Below are 22245 nucleotides of genomic sequence, written 5' to 3'. Positions count from 1 at the left end.
CCGCACCAAAGGATGCACCGCACATTTTGAGGGAAAAAAAGACGTTTATGTGCGCCTTATAGTCATGAAAATACGGTAATTACTTTTACTCACTGGAAGTACTGTGGAAGAGGGTTTACCGCCACAGATCTTCTAATATGAGAGGATGAACACAAATATTCGACCTGGAAATTCCTCAGATCATCCATGCTCTGTGCACACTGATGTATTATTTATGGCATTTGCCTACTACCTACTTTAAAAAAAAATATTCTTCATTTCCATCAAACTTATTTGAATATAATTTCAAGCAGACAGTAGTTAATTTTTTTTAAATAAAACATTGTATAAATTGTTCTGAAGTCTTTCAAATAGGTTAAATATGGTTGAACTCTACTTTTTGGCCCCTCATTGAATTATTAGTTTATCTACTCAAAGTAAAATATTTTTAATACACTTATTTATAAAAGTGTGCCTAAAAAACTGCAAATTACCTACAGAACTTCTGTACAGAACTTTTTATCCCCTTTGCGATCAATCGATACTTTTTAAAGGCTCATGACAATGATTATTTACTTTCTTCTCATAATCGTGAGAGATTTGTCGTAATTAATAGAAAAATCAAAGAGAAGAAAAAACAAAAGAAAAGACCACAGTATTGACATAGAACTGAACCGGTTTGATCTGGAGCAGGGTTTGGCAGATGGGAGTCTTAATACCGTTTGCCTCCTGTGTTAGTCATGTGTCATCGCACCTTTGACATTGATAAAAACAGGCTTTGTTTCGGCCCTCAGCCTGTCGAGACAAAGGGAACAAACAGCGCTTTTATGGCTTTATCCGTCGTGTTTAGTTTGTTCCAATGTCGCGCAGACACCAGTCCACTCCCGTTGGCCGCAGACACAGCGGGGTCCAGCACAGCAGGTCGGAGGGAAGGAAAAAAGCCAAACAAACATGGAATAATGTGAACCAGAACCCCACCTCCATCAACCCCCCCACCCCTTTCCCTCCCTCCTGTAGCCCAGATTTTCCATTCAGACAGGTTTAAAGCTCCACCTATGACCACAACGGGTTATAGTGGAGCATTTGGACGTCTAGTTGCTCTATTCATAAAAACATGCAGCAGTTTCACTTGAACTTTCACTCTACTTTAGCGATATGTGTCTGGGTATGTGACACCTGCTTTATGGCCACTTAGGGGGTTTAACCCACTTCCATGGATTTGGAAATCAGCCCTGTTTCTCTGCTCTGTAGAAGCAGTGAGTCTAATCTCAAGCTTTGGCCATGAATCCTTTCACACTTTCCTGCCTTAGCAACAACAGAGTTCATTACGCCGTTTCAAGCAGGAAAATGTCCGTTCATCTGTTGTTGATTCATGCTTACCTGTTCTTTAGCTGGTTATTACATAAGCTGTGAGTCTGCCTGAGGACAGGGTGATCAGGACGGTGGCTGTAGACACTAGCTGGGGATAATGAACTCCTTCCTGTGGAAAAGACTCCTGCTGTTTAACCCATTAGAGCTGTAATCTGTGGAAGTGGGGGCAGCATTTCCTTCCAATCTCAGTTCACCTTGGTCACTGCTCTAACCTTGGCTATACTTAGCTACCAGCATCCTTTGCTCTCTGTTGTTTTTACATCACCCTAAGCAAGGTAAGGATGAGATTTACGCCTTACAGGGTTATATCCCTAAAGTCGTAGGGAAGTCATATTTAAAATTCAAATCATTCTGGCTTAAACATGTATATAAATGTACTCTTTATCAGACTATATTGTCCCAAAAGTTAATAAATTTCAGTAAAAAAAAAAATCCTGTCTTAAAGTCTGGGTTTTTTTCCGTTATTTTATGCAGGCCAGTTAGTTATACGTCAGCTTGTACGCCTAAATTCGGCAAATCATATATCTACGGTCATCTCTCAATCAAATTTTTTGGGCCATAGCATATTGATTCACATGTTGCAGCTAATATATGCAACGGTTGAAATAAAAAAAAAAAAATTTACTTTACCATTGAGTTACGTCCCAGTGTTCACGGGGATGGACGTCTGTGTCTTCGGCAGGCGTAGAGCTAACAGAACTGGCAGCATTGCGAGGCAAGGGCTCAAACATCTACGGCTGTAAGCCTTCTACACCAAACCAAGCTTCTGCTGCCCTGGTGTCCTCTTCCACAACAACTCCGTCCCCACTTTCCTCCTCTAAATAAAAAATGTATAACGGAGGAGACTCATCCACGACCTCCAACACAAAACTCTCCTCCTCTTGCATGTTTCCGCTGTCCGTAGCGTTCCTTGACAGTGTTGTTTCTAAATCACCAATTTAGTGCTACTTGGTCTCAATGTAATTTCCCATTGGGAACCTACTAGCAATAAGTTGCTAACTGGTTAGTAAGATGCTTCAGAGAAACCGGCCACAACTAAACATGCTTGCAAATCTTCTGCCACAACAATCCCACCCCCTTTATAAACAACCAATCACATTTACTTTATTCACTGGTGTAAAGTCGGCCACCACTCAGGAGAATTTGGAAATGCAACGGATGGAACAGCCGCTTCTCTACGACTTTAAGTTGAATAAGACTTTCACAGATGTTTTGAAATACTCCATTAAAGTTAAGCTTAAATTTGCAGCTTGAGGGGTTCTGTATTTGTAATTTGGAAACTAAAAACTGTTTTACTTCCAAACTTTATTCCTCACTCTATTGTCCAACATATTTATCAATCCATAATATAACACTAATTTATATCACCTGAGTCCTCAGATGCATGTTTTATTCCACTTGATTTATAAATGCTCTGGTCACATTGGATCATAAGTCAGTCACATCAACAGCCTTTTTGTTTAGAGATGGAAATTTGACTTCACATTGAGGTTGTTTAGTTTAATGGCCTCGAGATATTTCTGTAACGCAGTTTAGTTCTTCAGATGATGTAAGAATTATTATCTTTGTGTGCAGACAAGTCCAACATTCCAGCTCCAATGAATGTTTGAAAATAAACCCAGGAAGAGCAGAAATAAAGTAAAACTATCCTTGCATCTATCCCAGAACTATATCTTTTATTTCTGACTAGTTCTAACCAATCCTTTCCTAATGCCTTGCTTTTCATTTGTCGTATTTATTCTGTGATTTTTTTTCTTTATATAATACAAGTATTTCCAGCCCTGGGGCAACAGAATCTATTCACTACTCAGTGTTTGATTTCATATCTCCAACTCATGATTATTTATGCAGCATCCTTTTAAAAGCACCCCTGAAAAAGCAGAAAAAAAGAATCTCAAACCTTTTTGGGAGAAAATATTCCAAAATTACAAATATAAATTTTGATTTCATTATAAGGAATTCCTTTCAAAACAGCTATTTACCTAATACTGCTGTCTTCAGTCTGAGTGTCCTTTAAAAAAAACATTGAAAATGGATGATAATGAAAGACAGATTCTACCTCAATGAGAGTATCATTGCTTCATTATGTTTCTTATTAAGCAAACGTAAAAAGTATTCAGTTCTTGTCTGACATCCATAAGGTAAACTTGGGCTACACCCTGGACAGGTCACCTTCTATTGCCAGCAAGCACAGAGACAAACTACCATGCACACACACAGGAGCATGAGCATGTAAGCTAACAGTCATGTTTTTAGGCTGTGGGGGGAAGTTGGAGTACCTGGAGAAGGCATGTGAAGAACAAGCAAACTCCATGCAGAAAGACTATAGGCCACGATGGAACCCTGGGTCTTGTGGCTGCAGCCGTGCTACAAACTGATCACCCTGCAGCCCAAGTCTACTCAACTCAACTCAAACTTTATTTATAAAGCACATTTAAAACAACCAGGGTTGACCAAAGTGCTGTACAGGAATCAAAGTTAAGAAACATAAGATAAAAACTGAAGGCTAAAATACATAAACACATAAAAATAGAATAGGATAAATGTTTCAATTAAAATACATTTTAGAATAAAATAAAATTTAAAATAAAATTTTGCCAAATGTCCACTTAGACATGATTAAAAGCCAGGGAGAAGAAATGTGATTTTAAAGAGGATTTAAAAACCTCAAAGGAGCCTGCTGATCTCATATGCCAAGGCAAGTTATTCCAGTGTCACGGTGCCGCTGCCATAAAGGTACAATCACCTTTGGTTTTAAGTCTGGTTTTAGGCATCGCCAGTAGCAGCTGATTAGAGGATCTCAGTGTTCTGGCCGGGGCATGAATTTGGAGAAGCTCAGTCAAATACTGGCGGGCTAGACCATTAAGAGCTTTAAAAAACAAACAATAAAGTTTTAAAATCTATCCTAAAAACAACCGGTAGCCAGTGCAATAAGGCTAGAACAGGTGATATGTGGTCACGTTTACGTGTGCCAGTAAGGAGACGGGCAGCTGCATTTTGTACCAACTGCAGACGGTGTAAAAGTGAGTGGTCCAAGCCAGCATATAAAGAGTTACAGTAATCCAATCTTGTATTAATAAAAGCATGGATTAGTCTCCAGATCTTTTTGTGGCAGGTACCCTTTCACTTTTAAAAGAAAAATTCTTAACTGGTAAAAGCTGTTTTTTTACGACCGAACTAACCTGGCGATCAAATTTCAAACTGTCATCAAATATTACACCAAGATTTTTTTTACTGATGATCGAATGTTAGGTGTAAGAGGGCCCAAGAAGCCAGGGGGGAAAACTGCTGAACTCCAACCAAACATTATAATTTCTGTCTTACTTTCATTCAGATTCAGAAAGTTTAAGGCTTTGAGGATTTAACATTGTTTAAGCAGTTAGAAAATGACTAGATGGAGTTGTTGGATTTTGATGCTAAAGGAAAGTAGATCTGGACGTCATCAGCATAACAATGAAAAGAAAGATTATTGTTCCTGAAAACAGACATGAGTCTGATGTCATGTAGAGACGGAACCTACATGACACAACAAAAAGCTTGTGAAACTAATACCTGAAGTAGATAATGTGCACATGTTAGAACAAAGTAAAGCCCTTCCTGTGACACCATTCAGACTAATTATTGTAGATTTATTTGCTCCTAAGGCTTAGCAGATGGGAAAATAAAAAAAACAGTAAAGTTGAGGGCAAAGACGTCTTGCTCTAACATGCACTGTGCATGTGTGTCTGTTTCTTCACTCAAGAAACTTTAAGTGCAATTAGAGGGAGAAGGGGTATGAAAAACAAGTTTTAGTTCTTCATACCCCTTTTCAAACAATTTACATTAATAAATGTCAGTTCTCTGACTGCATATACTGACAGGTTTATTTATTTATTGGAAAATTGTATTCTATTTATATTCAAATGAATTTATTTGGAAATATTTTTTTTGTAACCAATCTCTTTTTGTGGGTATTTGGTTGTTTGTTTGAAGTATTTTTTGAGACTGATTTATTATTATTTGTCAAATTTTCTGAAATAAGTTCCTTTTATTTTATTCATTCATTCAAAAGTGGAAAATGCAGCCAAATATTAAAGTAAATCCTTCAGTTCACATTATTCTACTGCAAGAAAAGCTCCTTTGTCTTTCATGCTATTTCCACATTGTCACCATTTAAGCCATTAACTGTGGAGTTTTTTTTATGTACACTTCTAAAGACACTTTAAGCGCTCCTGTGAATGAACGGCACCATTATGTTTTCTTTCCTAGAGGACAGGAAATGTACGATCCACGTTCTTCAAAGACTGTCTTTACGAGGTTTTTGATGACTTGGAAAGCAAGATGGAGCATGCAGGGAAACACCTCCTGCAATCTGTCCTGCAACTGATGGAGAGTGGCGCACTGGTGCTTACCACCAACTTCGACAACCTGTTGGAGATCTATGCAGCCCACCAGGGAACCAAACTGGAGTCTTTAGACCTGACTGATGAGAAGAAGGTAAACTGCTTCAACTGTGCTTTGGCACTAATTGATCTGTCCTGCAACAATGCATGATGTCAGCTTTTTTCCCCTAGTACAATGCAAAGGTCATTTATGCATGTGCAACTGTAAAGATCCAGAGCTAGTTTACAATATAAGACTCAGAGTAGCTGAAGAAACTGACTAGGCCAACTCAGGTTAGGTTTTAGATATGAATAAAGCTTATGTAACATGCCTGAATAGGAGAAAGATCCGCAGACATGATGCTGAAAAACAGAAGTGACTAACTTCCTGTGACTTTGCACGTCAATGAAGTTCCTTGTTGACTAGAAGTCCTTTTGTTTCTCACAGGTGGAAAACAGGCCTCTGATGTCAAATTGTATGAATCTAACTGTATTTACTTTTGCCTCTGCACTGAACAGCAAAGAGCAGCGCTGTTATCTCCATTGGCCTCAGCTCAGAGTTTAATCATGCAGCCATTAGATCCGAGTGATCTGATGCTTAGCCTCTCAGCCCTGGTATTTATGCTTCGTCTCCATAGGGGCTAATGTTCTCTCACTACTATTTAGTGATCTTACTCCCCTACCCAGTTAGAACAGGATTCTGTGCAGTCGACTGTTAAGTATAGTCGTCTTTTTCCAGGTGTTGGAGTGGGCTCAGGAGAAACGGAGGTTGAGTGTTCTGCATATCCACGGTGTTTACACTAACCCCTGCGGCATTGTGCTGCACCCTGCTGGCTACCAGAATGTACTGAGGAACACAGAGGTCATGGTGAGCTCTAAACTTTCTTTTGTTTGGTTTGAAAAATGTCTGTTTAAAGATACCTCCAGTTTATAGATGTTATTTTGTTTTGTTTTAACAGTGCGAGATCCAGAAGTTGTACGAGACCAAATCCTTCGTGTTTCTCGGCTGCGGACGCACCGTGGACGATACAACCTTTCAGGCTCTATTCCTGGAGGCGGTCAAACACAAGTCCGACCTGGAGCACTTCATGCTCGTACGGCGGGAGGACGTGGGCGAGTTCAAGAAGCTACGTGACAACATGCTGGACAAGGGCATCAAGGTCATATCCTACGGCGACGAATACGCGGACCTCCCTGAGTATTTTGAGAGGCTGGCAAACGAGATCTGCAACAGAGACGTGTCTACGAACGGCTGGGGTAAGCTCCTGGAAAGCCAGCGGATCCGCCTCTAACTTTTTCAACGAGTTCTTTCTCTGAAAGAAGCAGAATGTCATCTCTGAAGGAGCATTAAGGACTTGAGTAGCACTATGACTGTTTTAGAACTTGAGCTGGTTTGTCTCAACTAAATTTTTCTCCTGCAAGAGAGGAGTTTAAAGCAAGAACGTCAAGTTCTTTTTATTGTGTGCAGCAATTTTTTAAACATGTATATTCTTAATGACGAAGATACATTTAACTGGATGATGTCATAGACTTACAGATATATTAAGACAGGGGAAAAACGCTACTTGCTTAATGAAGTAGTTAAAGGTATAATGGAGGATGTTGTTTTTCTGGGTGGATCATCAAAATAAGCGGTCCTCTTAATTGTCAATCATTCTGGTGATATATTTACGTAAGACTGTCTACGCGCTCGTCCCCATTTTTACTTACCAGTGGCGAGTCTGACAGTGGAAAAATTGCAAATCTTCTTTTGGAAAGTAAGATTATATGAGCAACGCAACAGCAACTTTTTAACAGAGCGTGCATGCGGAGAAATGGGCTCATGGAGGCTCTTGCATGCTTTTAATAGGGGTTCCCTCTTGGGAGCAGGTACAGGGTTGTGCATGTGCCCTTTTTTTTTCCAAAGTGAAGAGGGCGAGTCTTTTAAAAAATTCGAGAAAATCCTCCACTATACCTTCAAATAATTAATTTCCTTTTAGGATTAATGAAGTTTTTTTTTTTTTCATTTAGTTACTACAGTTTTACTGATTGCAAATATGGGTTTGAAACTTTTTTTTTTTTGTTCCACAGGGTCACCTTCCCAAAATGCAGAGGAACAGCAGAATGGCTTCAGTACACAGAAAAACCTCCTCCAGGGCTAGAAGGAGCAGGTGCAACGCCCTCACTGTGAGAAGCTGCCACATTCAACAGACATTTTTCGCATAACTAAAATTGGGACTGACTGCATGGAAAGTGTCTTCGGGAGAATCAGCTGTGACAGAATGTTTTCATTCTTGGTTTAAATGATCCCCGTCACCAGAGTTGGTAGAAAACATGGGATCTGTTTCTTCTTCATCTTAAAGAGTCTAGTTCACTAAGTGCGATTTAGTCTATTCTATTTGGTGATTCTTGGGTGACCTAAAGATATTTGTATATCTCCGATCCTTGTTTTTATTTTATTTGAATGAGTTGAGTTAAATCCATCAATGCCAAAACCAAAAACCTCAAATGCCATTTCCCAACACCAAAATGCTTCAGAGAAACTAAACGCTGCTGCGTTAAACTCAGAGAACACAATGTTCTCAATTCAGACTGCACAAAAACTCACAGCTTTGTATCCAAGCAGATGAAATGAAAGGCGAACTCCCAAACCTGGCGTTGATAGATTTAATCCGTCACTCAGAACCCTGTTAGCAGAATAATTAAAGGAAGGGTTGGGCAGAATATAACTTTTCCCAAAACATGACAGGTAAATGAGTTGGTGTTATGTTAAAAAGGTCAGGAGAGGGTTTTTTTTTTGTTTGTTTTTTCCATAGCAGTTCTGCTCCCTTATTGGAGCAATCCCTATGCTTTAAACAAAGTGTTCTTTGTATGCTTTATTGTATTTTTAAAACCTGAATGTGTTTCTGATGTATTTATAAGGTCTATTTCAAAATAAAAGCTTTTGGTATCCCATTCATCTCATTTATAACACTGGTAACCATGACATACCTCATGGGATCAACCTTTGCAGTGATAACAGAGCAAGTCCCACTCTCTAGGCCAACTTAGCATATAGCAGCTTTATTTAGAAATGTTTACATTCTCATAAATTAGTTCAAAATGCCAGTTTGATCCTTGATTCTCTGGTATTGCACTATCAGACCTTAAAGGATGGGCTACAGAACTTTAAACTTAGATTTCCACTGAAAAAAAAAACATCAAATTAAAAGGGAAATTAAAACAAAGGGTCTCATAACTTTGATTAAAACAAACAAAAACAGCACAGTCTCAAATCTGAGACTGATAGGACGTAAAAACAAGTTCTGTCTGTTTGGTCACACTTTACAACCACAAACTTCAGTGTTATTCTACCAGGATGTTGCAAACAGAAGAAAAAAAAATACATTGTATAGTATGCTGAACACACCATCCACACAGTAACACATGGTGGTGACAGCATCATGCTGTGGGGATACTTTTCTTCACAAGGAAGAGTTAATGGGAAGATGAATGGTGCTACGTACGGACCAATCCTGGAAGGGCAAACTAAGGGACTGCAGAGGAGTAAAGGCTCAACTTCCAGCAGGAAACTTTAGGTTCAGCCAGAGCTGCAGGGGCATGTTTTAGATTAAAGTTTATTAGTTAGTTTAGAAACAGCAAAGCCAGATACCTGAACATTTTTTAATCCAAGCTAGGCAAATCTCTCAAAACCAAAATGAAAAGGTTTATTCCAGATGTGCATAGCTTATAGATGTAATCAAGGCTTGAAGCTGTCATGTATTAAATAAGAGGGTTCGAAGACATTTGCACGTGTCTTTCCTCAATTTAAGTTATAAAAAATAAAACTTTTGGAAAGCCAAAAATAGTTTTCTTGAAATTTAATCAGGAAATACTCAAGTACATAAAATACATTGCAGTTTTTGGTTGTAAGGTGACACAATGGGAAAGTTCATCTGACTTAAATATTATTTTCTAATCAATAATTAACGTGGGGGTGGGGGGGTCATGTAAAGAAGAATATTTAAAAGGGAACATCCAAATGAAGCAAAGACAGTACAGTTAATGATTAAGATGTTTTGTTCTGATTTATAAAGGACCACCATCCATAATGATTTAGCTTCTTTATGCAGTTTAGTTCAGTTAAACTGAAGAAATGCTCAATTTTAAATCCAGCCGTCACTTCTAATCTTTTAGTAGGATTCTCACCTGGAACTGTATCTCTGTTGGTTAACCATCCGCGTAATATATTAAATAAGAGATCAAAAAAGAGGCACTATGGTTGCTAAGCTCTCCTTGGGAACAGGAAACCCAATTTCCATGAAGTTGAGGTGATTGAGGGACACAATGCCAACGTTCTGCAGTTGAAACCAGTAAGATTTGATAAAAGTCCAGTTAAAATGCCATGTTAGTTGATCTGTAATACACTATTTTGGCCCAAAAAAAATAAATAATCGTTCAAAGGAAGGCTCCACTGGGTTTCAAGGAAAGCGTTCTGAGGTGCACATATGTCCGTCAATTGAGTTTATTGTCTGCAAGTTTGGTTGGAAAGCAAACAAGCATGTATGGTGGGCTAATGGTGCTGGAACGTCTGATGGCAGCGAGGCAAGTGTACCGTTGGCTTGTATTGAAAACCGATGACAGCTGCTCGTTAAGCCTTCATGAGGGCGCTGACCACAGCGCGGGCGTTGAGGCTGCGCAGGTCGTTGTAGGTCTGCCCTGTGCCCACGAACACAATGGGCTGGCCCGTGATGTAAGTCATGGAGATGGCTGCACCAACCTGAGGGCGGAAAGGTCGTCAGCTTTTCAAACTATTTCAAATAATAACACCAGGTAGCGTAAGACAAGGAACAGGAATAATTACCTTGTCATCAATGGTGTCAAACTTTGTGAGAACGATTCCATCGATGAGGCGAGGCTTGTCAGACATGGAGTGGTCGGCCAGAGCTTGATTAAACTTCACCTGAGGACACAAACAGGAGAATACTGAAATGTTCAGCTGAACTCTGAGAGGAACAGATGGGGGAAAATGCATAAAATCATCTTATTAACTTAGTGGTGTTTAGGGGAAGAGGGTGAGTGGAGATGGAGGAGCACAGAACTCCATATGAAACAGCAGGTATGTGACAATACTGACCCCTAGTGGTCAGTTAAAAAGGATTGGAAAAAAAGATTTAAGTCATAATTTCTAAAGCCAACTAACCAGCTGGTCAACTGCTTCATTTCCCACCAGAGCCTCTCCAACGAACAGCACCAAATCAGGCATGTTGACAGCGATCAGTTTAGCCAGAGCCGTCATCAGGGGGGCGTTGTCCTGCATTCGCCCAGCGGTGTCCACCAGCACCACATCAAAAGCCTGGTTCCGAGCTGGAGGAAAGGCATCCAACATGGACAGTCAGCATGGCCCATACAGTACTTTTTTTAAACAAACTAACACATTTTAATAAGACTTAATGTCATACACCAACAACAAGAACTAGTAGACGACATGGAGAGGTTTCTCCAGGTTTGCACATATAAAGACTGAAATTCTACAGTAAAGCGGAAAAAACTCAGTTGAATTGAATATAAAGTATCCGAGCAGTAATTCTGAGGTTCTCTCACACAATCTCAATTAGTTGTAGATTTTGACCATTTTAACACAAACTTTATTCTCAACATTTCTATTGGAACTGTGCCTGTATGTGTTTAGGCTCGTAAACCTCTGCTTTTTTGGAGGTATAGCTGCCCTATATTTAACTAGAGCCCTTCTCCAGATCAATAAATGTTCCTAAGCTCCTGCTGAAGAAAAGCATGCTCACATCATGATGCCACCACCATGTTTCATCTTTGGGATGATGTTTTCTCTGCGCTGCGTGCCCCACATAATATAAACAATAATACGCCATGTTGTCCAGGTCTGACATAAAATCTCACTATAATACACATAGGAATGTGCTTGAGAGGTGAAAAAAAACTTTCAACGAATATTAATAATAACACTTTTTTAAATAAAGGCCCAATTAAAGGACATTTTGGTTACCGTAGGCGATAGCCTCCATTGCAATTCCAGCTGCATCTTTCCCGTATCCCTTCTCATAGAGCTGGATCACTGGGCGACCCCCATGCTTCTCTGGGGGGTGCAGTGAGTTCAGGCGCCGCTGATGAGTGCGAAGCTGCTCCACCGCGCCCGCACGGAAAGTGTCGCAAGCAGCGATCAGCACGCTGAAACCGTTTTCAATCAGCCAGTAGGAGATCTGGACCGAGACGGAGACACATGAAGCTGAACATGTGAGAAAGACTAATCCTTAATAAAAAAATATTGAAAGTAATCAGTAATAAAATTCAAGAAATACCATCTCTCTGTGCCCAGACATCAAAGGCAGATTGTTAACACTTTCCTTTTGAATTCTGAATTTCACCATAAATTCCATTAAGGACTCATTGCAAACAGAATTCAAATGATTAAACTCACCTTGGCTAAGTTGGTAGACTTGCCGACCCCATTGACGCCACAAAATGTGACGACGAAGGGCCTGCGCTGGCGCTGAGCCTCCATGACGTCTCTCAGGATGTCCACTCTGCGCTTGGGCTGCAGGATCTGCACCAGGGAGTCCTGCAGGGCCTGCTTCACTGTGGAAGCAACAGCTGGGAACACACAACATTAAGTTAGACACATCATGGATTCCTTACTTCTTTCTTATACTCTTTGACAAACAATCTCAAATAAACTCAAAATTACGGTACAAAAACGCCAGCTACTTCACAACACACTACAGAAATTCAGATGATTAATAACAGCTGCAAACCTGTGATATAGTAGCATCTCTTAACAATAAATGTTAACTATCAAATATTTAACATTTATATAAATATGCAGTAAATATTACAAAATAACATTTTTAAAATCCTTTCTTTATCATTGTTTCTTTTAAAGTATTTAAAGACATTATCAGTTTGTACATAAAGATATTATTTTGCCAAAGCTTTGATTAGTATTAGACAGTATTTTACTTCTTTTTTCTGTACTTTATTGTGTAAGTTAACTGGTTTTGATATCTGTAGTTATGATTTACAATTATTAGGATGTTATAAAGTCTTGTCCAGGTCTCTCTTGTAAAAGGGATTTATAATTTCAGAGATTCACCTGGTTAAATAAATTAACTGTTAATTAACACTATCAATTAAAATCCTGAGCCTAAAACTATCATGTCATTATGGGCCACTATTAAGTTTTTTTTATACAGCTTGATTCTTTGGGTAACTACGGAAGAGGATTAGGGCCACTGGGAAAAAAAAAAAGAAAAAAAAAAAAATTAAATTATTTTTTAATTTTATTTCAGTTTAATCTCAGAATTCTGACTTTTTTCTCAGAATTTTGACTTTAATATCAGAATTCTGACTTCAATCTCAGAATTCTGACTTTAATCTCTACGGAAGAGGATAAGGTACACTGGAAAAAAAAAAAAAAAGTTAACCGATTTTTCAATTTTATCTCAATTTAAAAAAAGTCAGCATTCTGAGATTAAAGTCAGAATTCTGACTTTTTTCCCCCATACTAAACTGAAATAAAATTAAAAAAATCAGTTAACTTTTTTTTTTCAGTGGCCCTAATCCTCTTCCGTAGGTAACTGTTGACATTAAATGCAAAAAAAAATATTCTCAAATAAAGATCATAAATAAAGATCCACCCAAGTTTTAATGTTGTAAAAAAAAAAACAAAGTCGTTATTTTGTACGATTTCCATACCTAATCATCACCTGTGCCTCCTTTGATGACGATCTGAAAATGTTTAGCATTTTCAGCTAAATCTTAAGCAGATATACTAATATATTTCAACTACACATAATTTAATCAACAGCTTTTGTACATTTTTTTTGAGGAATGTTTATTTTTCTCACGTGAAAACAGAGTTACTTTAACATTTCACGAGTGTCAAAGGAATAGAAAATCATTTCAAAGCCAGAAGAAAAACTTTGCCATGATGGCATCACTGTTGCTTTCATGAAAAATCACGAACAGGATGTTATTCCTTAAAGTAACAAAACAAAGGGACAGGACTGAGCTGCAGGTGTGATAAATGTACTCACTGGTGAACGTGCCCATGACTTTTCCCTCCAGTTTCTTAGCAACAGATTCGCACAACTGGAAGGAAATATCCGCTGCTACGTTTTTAGCTGGTGAATGATGAGAAAAAACAAAAAGCTGAATAAAGTAACTTTTTAATTGGTGTCATTTCCGCAGAAAGAAAGGGAGCTGCAGTCCTACCGATGAGGTGTTCCCTCATTTTCTCCAGCACCGGCTCCATGTCCTCCCGGGAAAGGCTCTTAGAGCCCACAAGACCCTTCAGCATCCCAAACATCCCTCCAAAGCCGCCACTCTTTTTGGAACTGAGGAAAGAAAAAAATTTAAATATATTTAAGCTGAGAACTTGGAATCGGCTTTATTTGCTACGGATGTGTTCCCAAAATGAGCACTTTACCTGGTCTGGGTTTTTTCACTGACACCTACTTCCTCCTCCTCCTCCTCCTCTTCCTCCAGCTCTACCTCCTCGCTGGACTCGTAGTCCACAGAACGCAGGTCGCCCTTCATACCCTCCACCTGAATTTCCAGAAAAAACGTCCCAGATTTTACCCTCCGTGTGAGTAAAGCTGCAACTAATTGTGCACCGAGGAAACTTACTGGGTCGAATTGTGCTTCCAGGTTCTTCTCCTCAGAAGCAGCTACTCCGTTCTTGTCGCTATAGTCCAGGTTCTTGATGCTGCTGCCTGCGTTGCCCCAAACACGCATCTGTTTTTCCTTTGGCTTTTGGGGCTTTGGGGATTTTCTGTAAACAGGGATTTTATTTTTTCAAAAACTAAAGCTTTAATATAAGTAACAAAGGTTACTGTACATCGGTGTTGTGTTAGTTAAACAATGACAAATGAAATAAAATGAAAAGATCTGCATCCTCACACTGGTTTTTCAGCAGGTACAGAGCGCTTGCGGAAGAAATCCTCTCTCTTCTTCTGCATGATCTCCTCAGGGGTCAAGTCTTTGTTACCATTTACAGCCGCCTTCTGGCCAGGCGGTGAGGTCTTAATTTGATCTCCTTTGGCAGGCTCGACTGCAGGAGCTTTAAAAATATATATAAAATAAAACTTAATCATCCAGTCATCATATAACAAACAGGCCAAGTGCTTAAAATTAGCCATTCAGGAGCATCGCTCACCCTCCTTTTTGGTATTTTTATTCTTTTTGCCTCCTGGTTCCTTCGCCTTATCTCCACCCTTCGTCTCAATCATTGACTTCACAGTTTTTTGGGATTTCTCTGACTCCTTAAATGACCGCATGGGGGCGTGGCTTCGGACTTTACTGGATTCCTCCGCCTCTCTTTTGGTACAAAAGTGAATGTCAGTATTCGAAGTGAAACTTGAAAGATTTTCAGCGAATCACATTCTGCACAGATACCATTTTATTTCCAGTAGCAAAGGCACATTTGTTCATTTTAAACTATCAAAATAAGACCAAGTCTTCATTAAAATGCCTCTTTTAATGTTTTAGTAATAGGAGGAATTTTTGGTGGTTTGACCAGAAATTGAAGACCCAGAACTGAATATTTTTTGAAAAAGAAACCCCAAAACACAAACTACCAAATTTGTGCATTACGCATCAAATCTGTAAAAGATTTGATGCGTAATGCTGAGTACGATGCGTAAAAATCTGCAGCAGTATTGTAAAACCTAACATCTGAATAGCAAAAACATACAGTTTGCGACCAAAATTTTGACCACTTTGTGTTAGTTTGTGTGACATTTTGAAATCTTATGTTTAATATTTAACATTCAAAATGGGATTTTATTTAAAACACCAACACAGCAGTGCATGATTGTAAACGGGAAGGAAGAGGAGCGCTATGTGAAAGCAGAGATACCTTGGAGCAAAGTTGGGCACCAGGGCTGTGTTTATTTAATCTATTACTTCCAATTATTAATATTATGTTTAAGTAGATTTTTTTTCATTTGTTTTTTTTTTTTCCATCAGCTCTACCAAATTAATTACCAACTAGCAGCAAACATTCTGAATGTTTTCAGGCGATGCAAACGAGTTTTACAAACATGTTTCCCAACTCGGATTAGTTAGGCTGTAAATTGAGGCCAACTCCCAGAAGGGATGAAGAAATGAGAGCAAGCTTTTAAAAGTACCATTTTTCATTAGTAATTTGTTTTCATTAAGTCAAAAGTAAATTTGATTAATAAACAGCATAAATATGTTGCACAACCACAGAGCTGTGTAATTCAGGTAACAGCTTAGAAAAAAGTTTTTATTAGCAGCAATCCAATTTGAGAGTGTACAGATGGTATCAGATCAAAAATAAAATGGATATCAAATAAGGTCGACTGATATATAAACATTTTCCAACCAATATTCCTCAGTCCAACAAATAGCGATTATGTAGGTGACTTTGTGGGCAAATACAAGCAAACCCCAGCTGATACAATCTTATTTTATATAATTTTTTTAAGTGACGATTCAATGTTTGTCAATATTAGCCTGTCGCATCTGTCATGATACATTTTCCATTCAATATCTGTGATCACTATAACATAATGTCATCAACCCGTCCATCAATTTTTTTTTTACACTGATATAGGCTCACTAAATATCTGAAACATGTTTTGTGCATTTTATTTCCAAGCTCAACAAGAAGCAATTTTATTCCAATTATAAAAAAAGCACATTTTGCCATTTTACTCTATGTTAGGCTGATTATCATTGAAGATGTGTGAGTTTATTACACCTTGGTATCGGCTGCCTGAAAACGGGAAGAACTGATGTTTTCCACAATAGTTAATCTAATTAAGGCAGTTCCACTTTCTGGATTTACAGTTACAATCTTCATAATCTGTACGTGGCAAAGATTTGGAAATGGAATGAGATCGGTGTCCTTCAGCTAAGAAAAAAGTATAATATTTTTATAAGGCTGGACCCAAGGATGTCTAATCATCTACTAATGTGTGGGATGTAATTATGTGGCAGACTGGAGATGTGTAAAATGCCTTTTTAACTGTCAATCAGGGCCACTTCCCGAAAGGTGAGCAACTGCCTTCTGTAAATTCTAAGCAACTTCTCTGATCTGAGTAAGATTAAATTTTATATCAAAATCTGTTGTTATGTTTCCTGGTTTTAATACATATAAGTTATGAAGTGTTATTTAAAGAGTTTGTCCCGAGTGATCTCTTTTCAAGAAAAAGAACTGGAGAGATAGAGCATCAAGGTGCTTACACAGACTATAACATCTATTATGAATACTTTAATCGATGCACCAATGTGGATAAATGTATGATGCTACCAATGCAAAAAGAAGGATGCTGTTTAAGTATTGGCGAAATGAAAGAAAATGCTATTTGCGCGTAAAAAAAAAAAAGACATTCTAGTAAAATGAGCCAAAAGGTGAACTTTTCAACTAAATGCAAAAGACTTTTTATAGAAAAATGACACCTCCCAGTCAGGAATCCTTTGAGAAAGAAATGTTGCACCACAATGGGATTATGGCTTAAAAATAAATAAAGCTAACATGGCCCAACACCAAGACATGCAACTGCACAGTATAAGAAGTAGCCATGGAGACGATCTTCTTTAGGAGGGGAGAGAACCGCAACAGAATGTGGTGATCTATCATATAAATCCAAATTACAATACTAAAGCTTAATGTGGTAACTTGAAAGAAATAAGAAAACATTGAAATACTAAAGCAAGACAATATTTTAATATTATGCATATTTGTGAACTATTGGATTATTAATTTTTGCATATGCCAACATAAATAAAGAGACATTAAGCAAACAAACATGACATTTCTTACCTTAGTAGTTTTTTGAACCTGTCCTCAAAGTCAAAGCTGCTGTTGAGCAGCTTCAGGGCTCCTTTCTGCTCCAACTCATTCTTATAGCGATCCCTGAAGTGAAGCTGGACATCATCTATAAACTTGTCCACATAAGTCAGTGTCAGGATCTTCTGAAAACCCACCTGATCACAATGGGGGGAAAAATAGTGATGAGAGTCTAGAAGCAGTAAACACGGGTCAGCCTCCTCCTGCTCTGCTGAAATTCATGATAATCTTCATTTAAGTTTGAGACTCACCACAAATATCAACTCAAACTCGTTGTCCAGTTTGTATTTCAGACTCAGAGCTTCATGAGTAAAGGAGTTGTTCCCACCGCGCTCCTGTTAAAGCAACACAAGCTAAGTTGACATCTAATCCTACAGCCATTATTTAAAATACGTGCTGATTTAACTTGGTTTCTGCGTCTAAAAAACTGGAAGAACTGTATTTTAGCAGAAAATGTATCAATTAATTTAGCAAGTGAAAAATAACGCGAGTATGGAATGAAAATAAATAGTTTGTTTACTAGAGTCGAATGTGGCTAACAGCTAGCGGTTGCTAACCGCTAGCGCTAGCTTAGCATTAGCTAAACTCTCGCTAATTACGCTGGAAGATAACCGATAAACTGCTTTTGATGTCACCTGCAGGATCACGGAGCGGATCAGAGCGTTGACTGGGCCCGTAAAAGACTCGGAAACCCCGGCGCCCTGAAAACACCACAGCACTATCCCCCCTTTGCTGAAGATGGTGAAGAAATCCAACATCTTGTCACCGCGGATCTGCGTTTGAGTAAATAAACAGACAAACAATGAGATTGGAATAGGAAGTAAAATCTATCCTTAAAGATTAGTCCCGAAAACCTACATTAAAACAATCAGATCTTACCGGCTTACAATTAAACGTCCGATAAAATATCCCACGCGTGGAAACCCCAACACCGGTGGAAAACTGTTTTGGCCACGTCAGATGATCATTTGGGAAGTGACGTTTACTTCTGGTGTTGCATCAAGCGGAATCCTCCTCCCTGCTCCGAACACATTTTTTTTTTTTTTTTACTTTATTTAACCAATGTACATTACACCAGGTACAAGTACAGAACTGCATTAATTGCATTCACAGAAAGCGTATCTTAATACAGAAGAAAATCAAATATACACAGAGAGGGAACATAATAATGGTAATAATAATAAAATAATAATAATAATAAAGGGGCAACATTATATTATACATCGATTCAAGAACAGGGCGTTAAACCAGCAGATTAAATTTACTCACGAAAGAAAGAGATTACCAGCACTTTTTGTTCTTACAAATTCTAAAGATTTAACATAAGATTTTGTCTAATTTTTCCAATGGGATATAACTGGTTTACATTTTAAATAACGGCATTTGTGTAAATAAAATTTAACTAGTAAAATTAAAATATTAACACCAGAATTATGTTCAGTTTTCGCAACTATACCAAATAAAGCTACTCTTGGGGTAAAATTAGGTAACTGAATTCTTTTAGACTGGGTCCACATCAGAAAACCATGCCAAAAGCTTTGGACTATAGTGCAATCAAAGAACAGTTTTTTTTTCAGACTTTCAGTTTCAACCTCACAAAAACAAAAGTTTTCAGTGTCAAAATTATTCTTTTTTTGCTTAGAAATTCTTTAGTCTGCTCCGAAAACATGTTAGTGTAGATCAGAGTTTTTGATTCGCGACCCCTAGGGGTTCCACACAGGTACTGCATGGGGGGGTCGCAAAAGTTTTGGGTTATACTTTTTTTATATTCACCCCTGTATTTTTTTTCCACTTATTCAAATTTCTTTAACATTAACATGAATTCATCACACTGTGGGAAACAGATAAATGGAGGCAGAAGATGTCTTTCAGTCATCAATGCACACATTCAGCGACACACAGGAGCTCTTTCAACTGGGCACCGTTTCATTCACAACACCTGTCCCATCAACGAGGAATCAGAGTTCCTGAAGCGGTGGTGCTTGGCGCGTGTTTCTAAGCCGCTTGTGGAGAAATGTCCTGGGCTGTGTGATAGCGAGGAAACAGGAAGCGTGGGATCGAAGAGGGAAATAGTAAAAACGAAGAAGATTGGAGGAGAGCAGGGTCAAAAAATGAGAAAAGGCAGAGATCAATTGAAGGGGAGTCCTGTTCAGAACAGTCAAGTGATAAACAATCCACAGGAAAACAGAATGATTACAAAGTCATATTCAAATTAGTTAATCAGACAGACTGTTTTACAGGTTGGAATCCGGTTCAGTTAACAAAATCCATAAATAAACTTGTAGGAGAAGTCCAAAGTCCTCTATAGTGGAGACCTGTTAATAAACTGCATTGACAGCCTCAACAAGTCAAAGCTACACGGATCAGCAAGATTGAGGGAAAAAGAGTTCAGTGCGGCTTAGTGGAGAACAAAAAGATTAGCAGGGGAGTCATTTGAGGAGTTCCTCTAAAGTAACTGAAAAAGAGATTCTAGAAAACATAAGTGGTGCAAAAGTAAAAGAAGTGAAACGGTTAAAAAGAACAACAAATGGAGAAAGGTGGGACAGCTTATCCATGTTGATTAAATTGGAAGAAGAGCATTTACCCAGCAAGGTTTTCATTGGATACATGATCTACAATGTCAAAAATTACAATCCTCCACTTCTGAGATGCATCAAATGCCAAAAATTTTGACATATAGCAACAGTATCCAAAGGAAAACAGTGATGTGCTGGAGAGCATGAATATGGAAAATGTGGGAAAGAAGTTAAGATCAAATGCTGGAACTGTGGTGGAGAACATACTGCTGCATATCATGGCTGTGAAGTAAGCAAAAGGTCTCAGGAAATAAGAAAAGTGAAATTTGAGCTCGGAATAACTTATGCTGAAGCTGCAAAAAGGATCCAATCCCAGTCAGAAAAAAACTGACAAACCAACAGTTCAGCACATGGCAAGTTCAAAACCTCTGGAGCAGTGTCCCAAAATGGGAGAATATTCATCGATGTAAAAAAGAAAGATTTTGTTCTTTTCATGGTAAAAGTCATCAATTGTAGTGCTCAGACGACAAGAAAAAACGAAAATAATAAAAAATAATAGTAAAATGCAGAATAAGTTTCTTGAAGTTAAAGATTTAAACTGGGAAATGGTGGAAAACATGATGGGAAAACCAGTAGGACCATCAGACACTGGCAGAGTGATGATGACTTGAAGATAAATTAGAAATTATGAGGACAAATTTGATTAAGTATTTACTATGTTGGGTTAAGTTAAATAGTTTGGGAAAATATTATAATTTTTTTCTGGGGGTAGGTCTTGTTTCCTGTTTCCTTGCTTAACGCCTTATCAGTTGGTGGCGGTAATGCACTTAAACTAGTTTGCCAACCATCATTAAAACCTTACAAGAAGATCAAGGAATCAGAATCAGAAATACTTTAATAATCCCAGTGTGAATTTACTTTCGTTACATGACTCCATCTTTAATAGAGTGACTATAGGACCAGGTTTATATAACACAATTTCATACAATATATATAATTAGGGGTCCCCGCTCCATCTCGCCATCACTATTGGGGTCCTTGGCCTAAAATATCTAGTTGAAAAACTACTTGTGAGTTACCGCAAAACTTTATTCCCCTTTGGGATTAAACGAGAAGTCCGGCCATATTCAGAATCCAAACTTCTGAAAGTACTTTAAATTTGAAATTATGACAGACTGTTCAATAAATGATACTTGTTTTTAATTAAAAGTAATTTCATTTAAATGTGCTTTACTGGAGACATCCTGTCAAAGAACACTACTGCCACCTACCGGTTAGTGACGTCACGTTGCGGTATCAGCTGTTGATCAAGTCCCAGTGCTGTGTCTGGTGTTTGTCACAACGCGCTATTATCCAAGTCATCTGGAAAAGATTCTTCTTTGAAATGTTGGCTACATATTACGTGTTTTTACTCTTTTCAGAAGATAGATGGCAAATCCTCCCAATGTATAACAACATCCAACTGCCATGCACGTGGGCATAGTATAGCTCTTGTGAATTTCAATGGTCCTCTCGAAATGTTAAATAATTGTTGTTGATTGCAGAGGTGTGTAGTAGCTCCCATTGATCAGAAGTGAGGTGTTACGATAATTGTGAAAAAATTGCCAGACTCAGTGATCGCAACGAAAATTATTGTCTTTACTTTTTTATTGATTAACACTAAAATCATTAAATCACAGCAAGTGTATTAGTTTTAGGTATAGATAATGATCCATTGATTATTTCTTGCTGACCGGACTTTTCCTTTAATAAAGTATTTTTGAATTGAATTGAACCAAACAATAAAAATGGTCAAATTCCAACATTTTTATCTTTACTTATATGTACAAATTCCGGGGCGCAGGATCTTTCCGGTCTATTATGATAGTTCTTAACATTTATTTACTTAGTTTATTCAATTAAATAAGAATAGTAACTGAAACAAATTAATTCCAATTAAATTGTTATGCATTTCATTTCTTACAACAATTTTTGTTTTTATTTTTATATAGTTTTAATGATTATTTTTTACCCTCAAAATTTTAAGCTTACTGCATCTCAGTGGTTTGGTTTCTGCTTTTTTTAACAATACATCAATATTCAAATATTTAAGTTACCCAAAAAGTTTGAAAGTAAAGTCAGTGATTTTAGATTCAGAGTCACCTCATTGAAGTTAACCGGAAACCTTGTTGTGTCATTAGCATAAAGAGGTATAAATATGTATGTATAT

At 38.0% G+C, this 22245-nt stretch overlaps 2 protein-coding genes across 3 annotated transcripts in view; one reads left to right on the top strand and one right to left on the bottom strand.

Annotated features, from left to right (window-relative positions):
• The window catches only part of fam118b (family with sequence similarity 118 member B), a 16622-nt gene extending 8032 nt beyond the window's left edge, over positions 1-8590 (top strand). Inside the window, exons 4-7 of the mRNA XM_015372768.1 lie at positions 5599-5826; positions 6451-6579; positions 6671-6968; positions 7782-8590. Coding sequence (XP_015228254.1) covers positions 5599-5826; positions 6451-6579; positions 6671-6968; positions 7782-7852 — 726 coding nt within the window. The 3' untranslated portion in view covers positions 7853-8590. The remainder of the gene's footprint in view (positions 1-5598; positions 5827-6450; positions 6580-6670; positions 6969-7781) is intronic.
• Positions 8591-8783: 193 nt separating this feature from the next.
• Positions 8784-18535, bottom strand: srpra (SRP receptor alpha subunit). 2 transcript variants are annotated; one of them, XM_015372766.1, is made up of 15 exons: positions 18400-18535; positions 18156-18293; positions 17772-17855; positions 17494-17657; positions 14860-15020; positions 14604-14763; positions 14331-14475; positions 14131-14249; positions 13917-14038; positions 13739-13825; positions 12124-12296; positions 11692-11905; positions 10873-11036; positions 10534-10632; positions 8784-10449 (listed from the first exon to the last, which is right to left on the bottom strand). In XM_015372766.1, the coding sequence occupies exons 2-15, from the start codon at positions 18276-18278 to the stop codon at positions 10321-10323; spliced, it is 1944 nt and encodes a 647-aa protein (XP_015228252.1). In that variant the 5' UTR covers positions 18279-18293; positions 18400-18535; the 3' UTR covers positions 8784-10320. The 2 variants fall into 2 exon arrangements, with proteins under 2 accessions (XP_015228252.1, XP_015228253.1); XM_015372767.1 differs by having other exon boundaries at positions 18408-18429.
• Between the last annotated feature and the right edge of the window lie 3710 nt (positions 18536-22245).

The sequence above is a fragment of the Cyprinodon variegatus genome, unplaced genomic scaffold (assembly GCF_000732505.1).
Source record: "Cyprinodon variegatus isolate N-32 unplaced genomic scaffold, C_variegatus-1.0 Scaffold75, whole genome shotgun sequence".
NCBI lineage: Eukaryota > Metazoa > Chordata > Actinopteri > Cyprinodontiformes > Cyprinodontidae > Cyprinodon > Cyprinodon variegatus.
Note: the sequence above shows the minus strand (reverse complement) of the source record. Positions and strands in the feature narration are given on the sequence as shown.

What these genes read in the sequence shown, in the direction of transcription:
- srpra (XM_015372766.1), bottom strand. Translation starts at nt 18,278, where the DNA reads ATGTTGGATTTCTTCACCATCTTCAGCAAAGGGGGGATAGTGCTGTGG. An exon ending in TAAAAATACCAAAAAGGAGG is followed by an intron (nt 14,764 to 14,859) that starts GTGAGCGATGCT and finishes ATATTTTTAAAG; the next exon opens with CTCCTGCAGTCGAGCCTGCC. An exon ending in ATGAAGCAGTTGACCAGCTG is followed by an intron (nt 10,633 to 10,872) that starts GTTAGTTGGCTT and finishes TTGTGTCCTCAG; the next exon opens with GTGAAGTTTAATCAAGCTCT.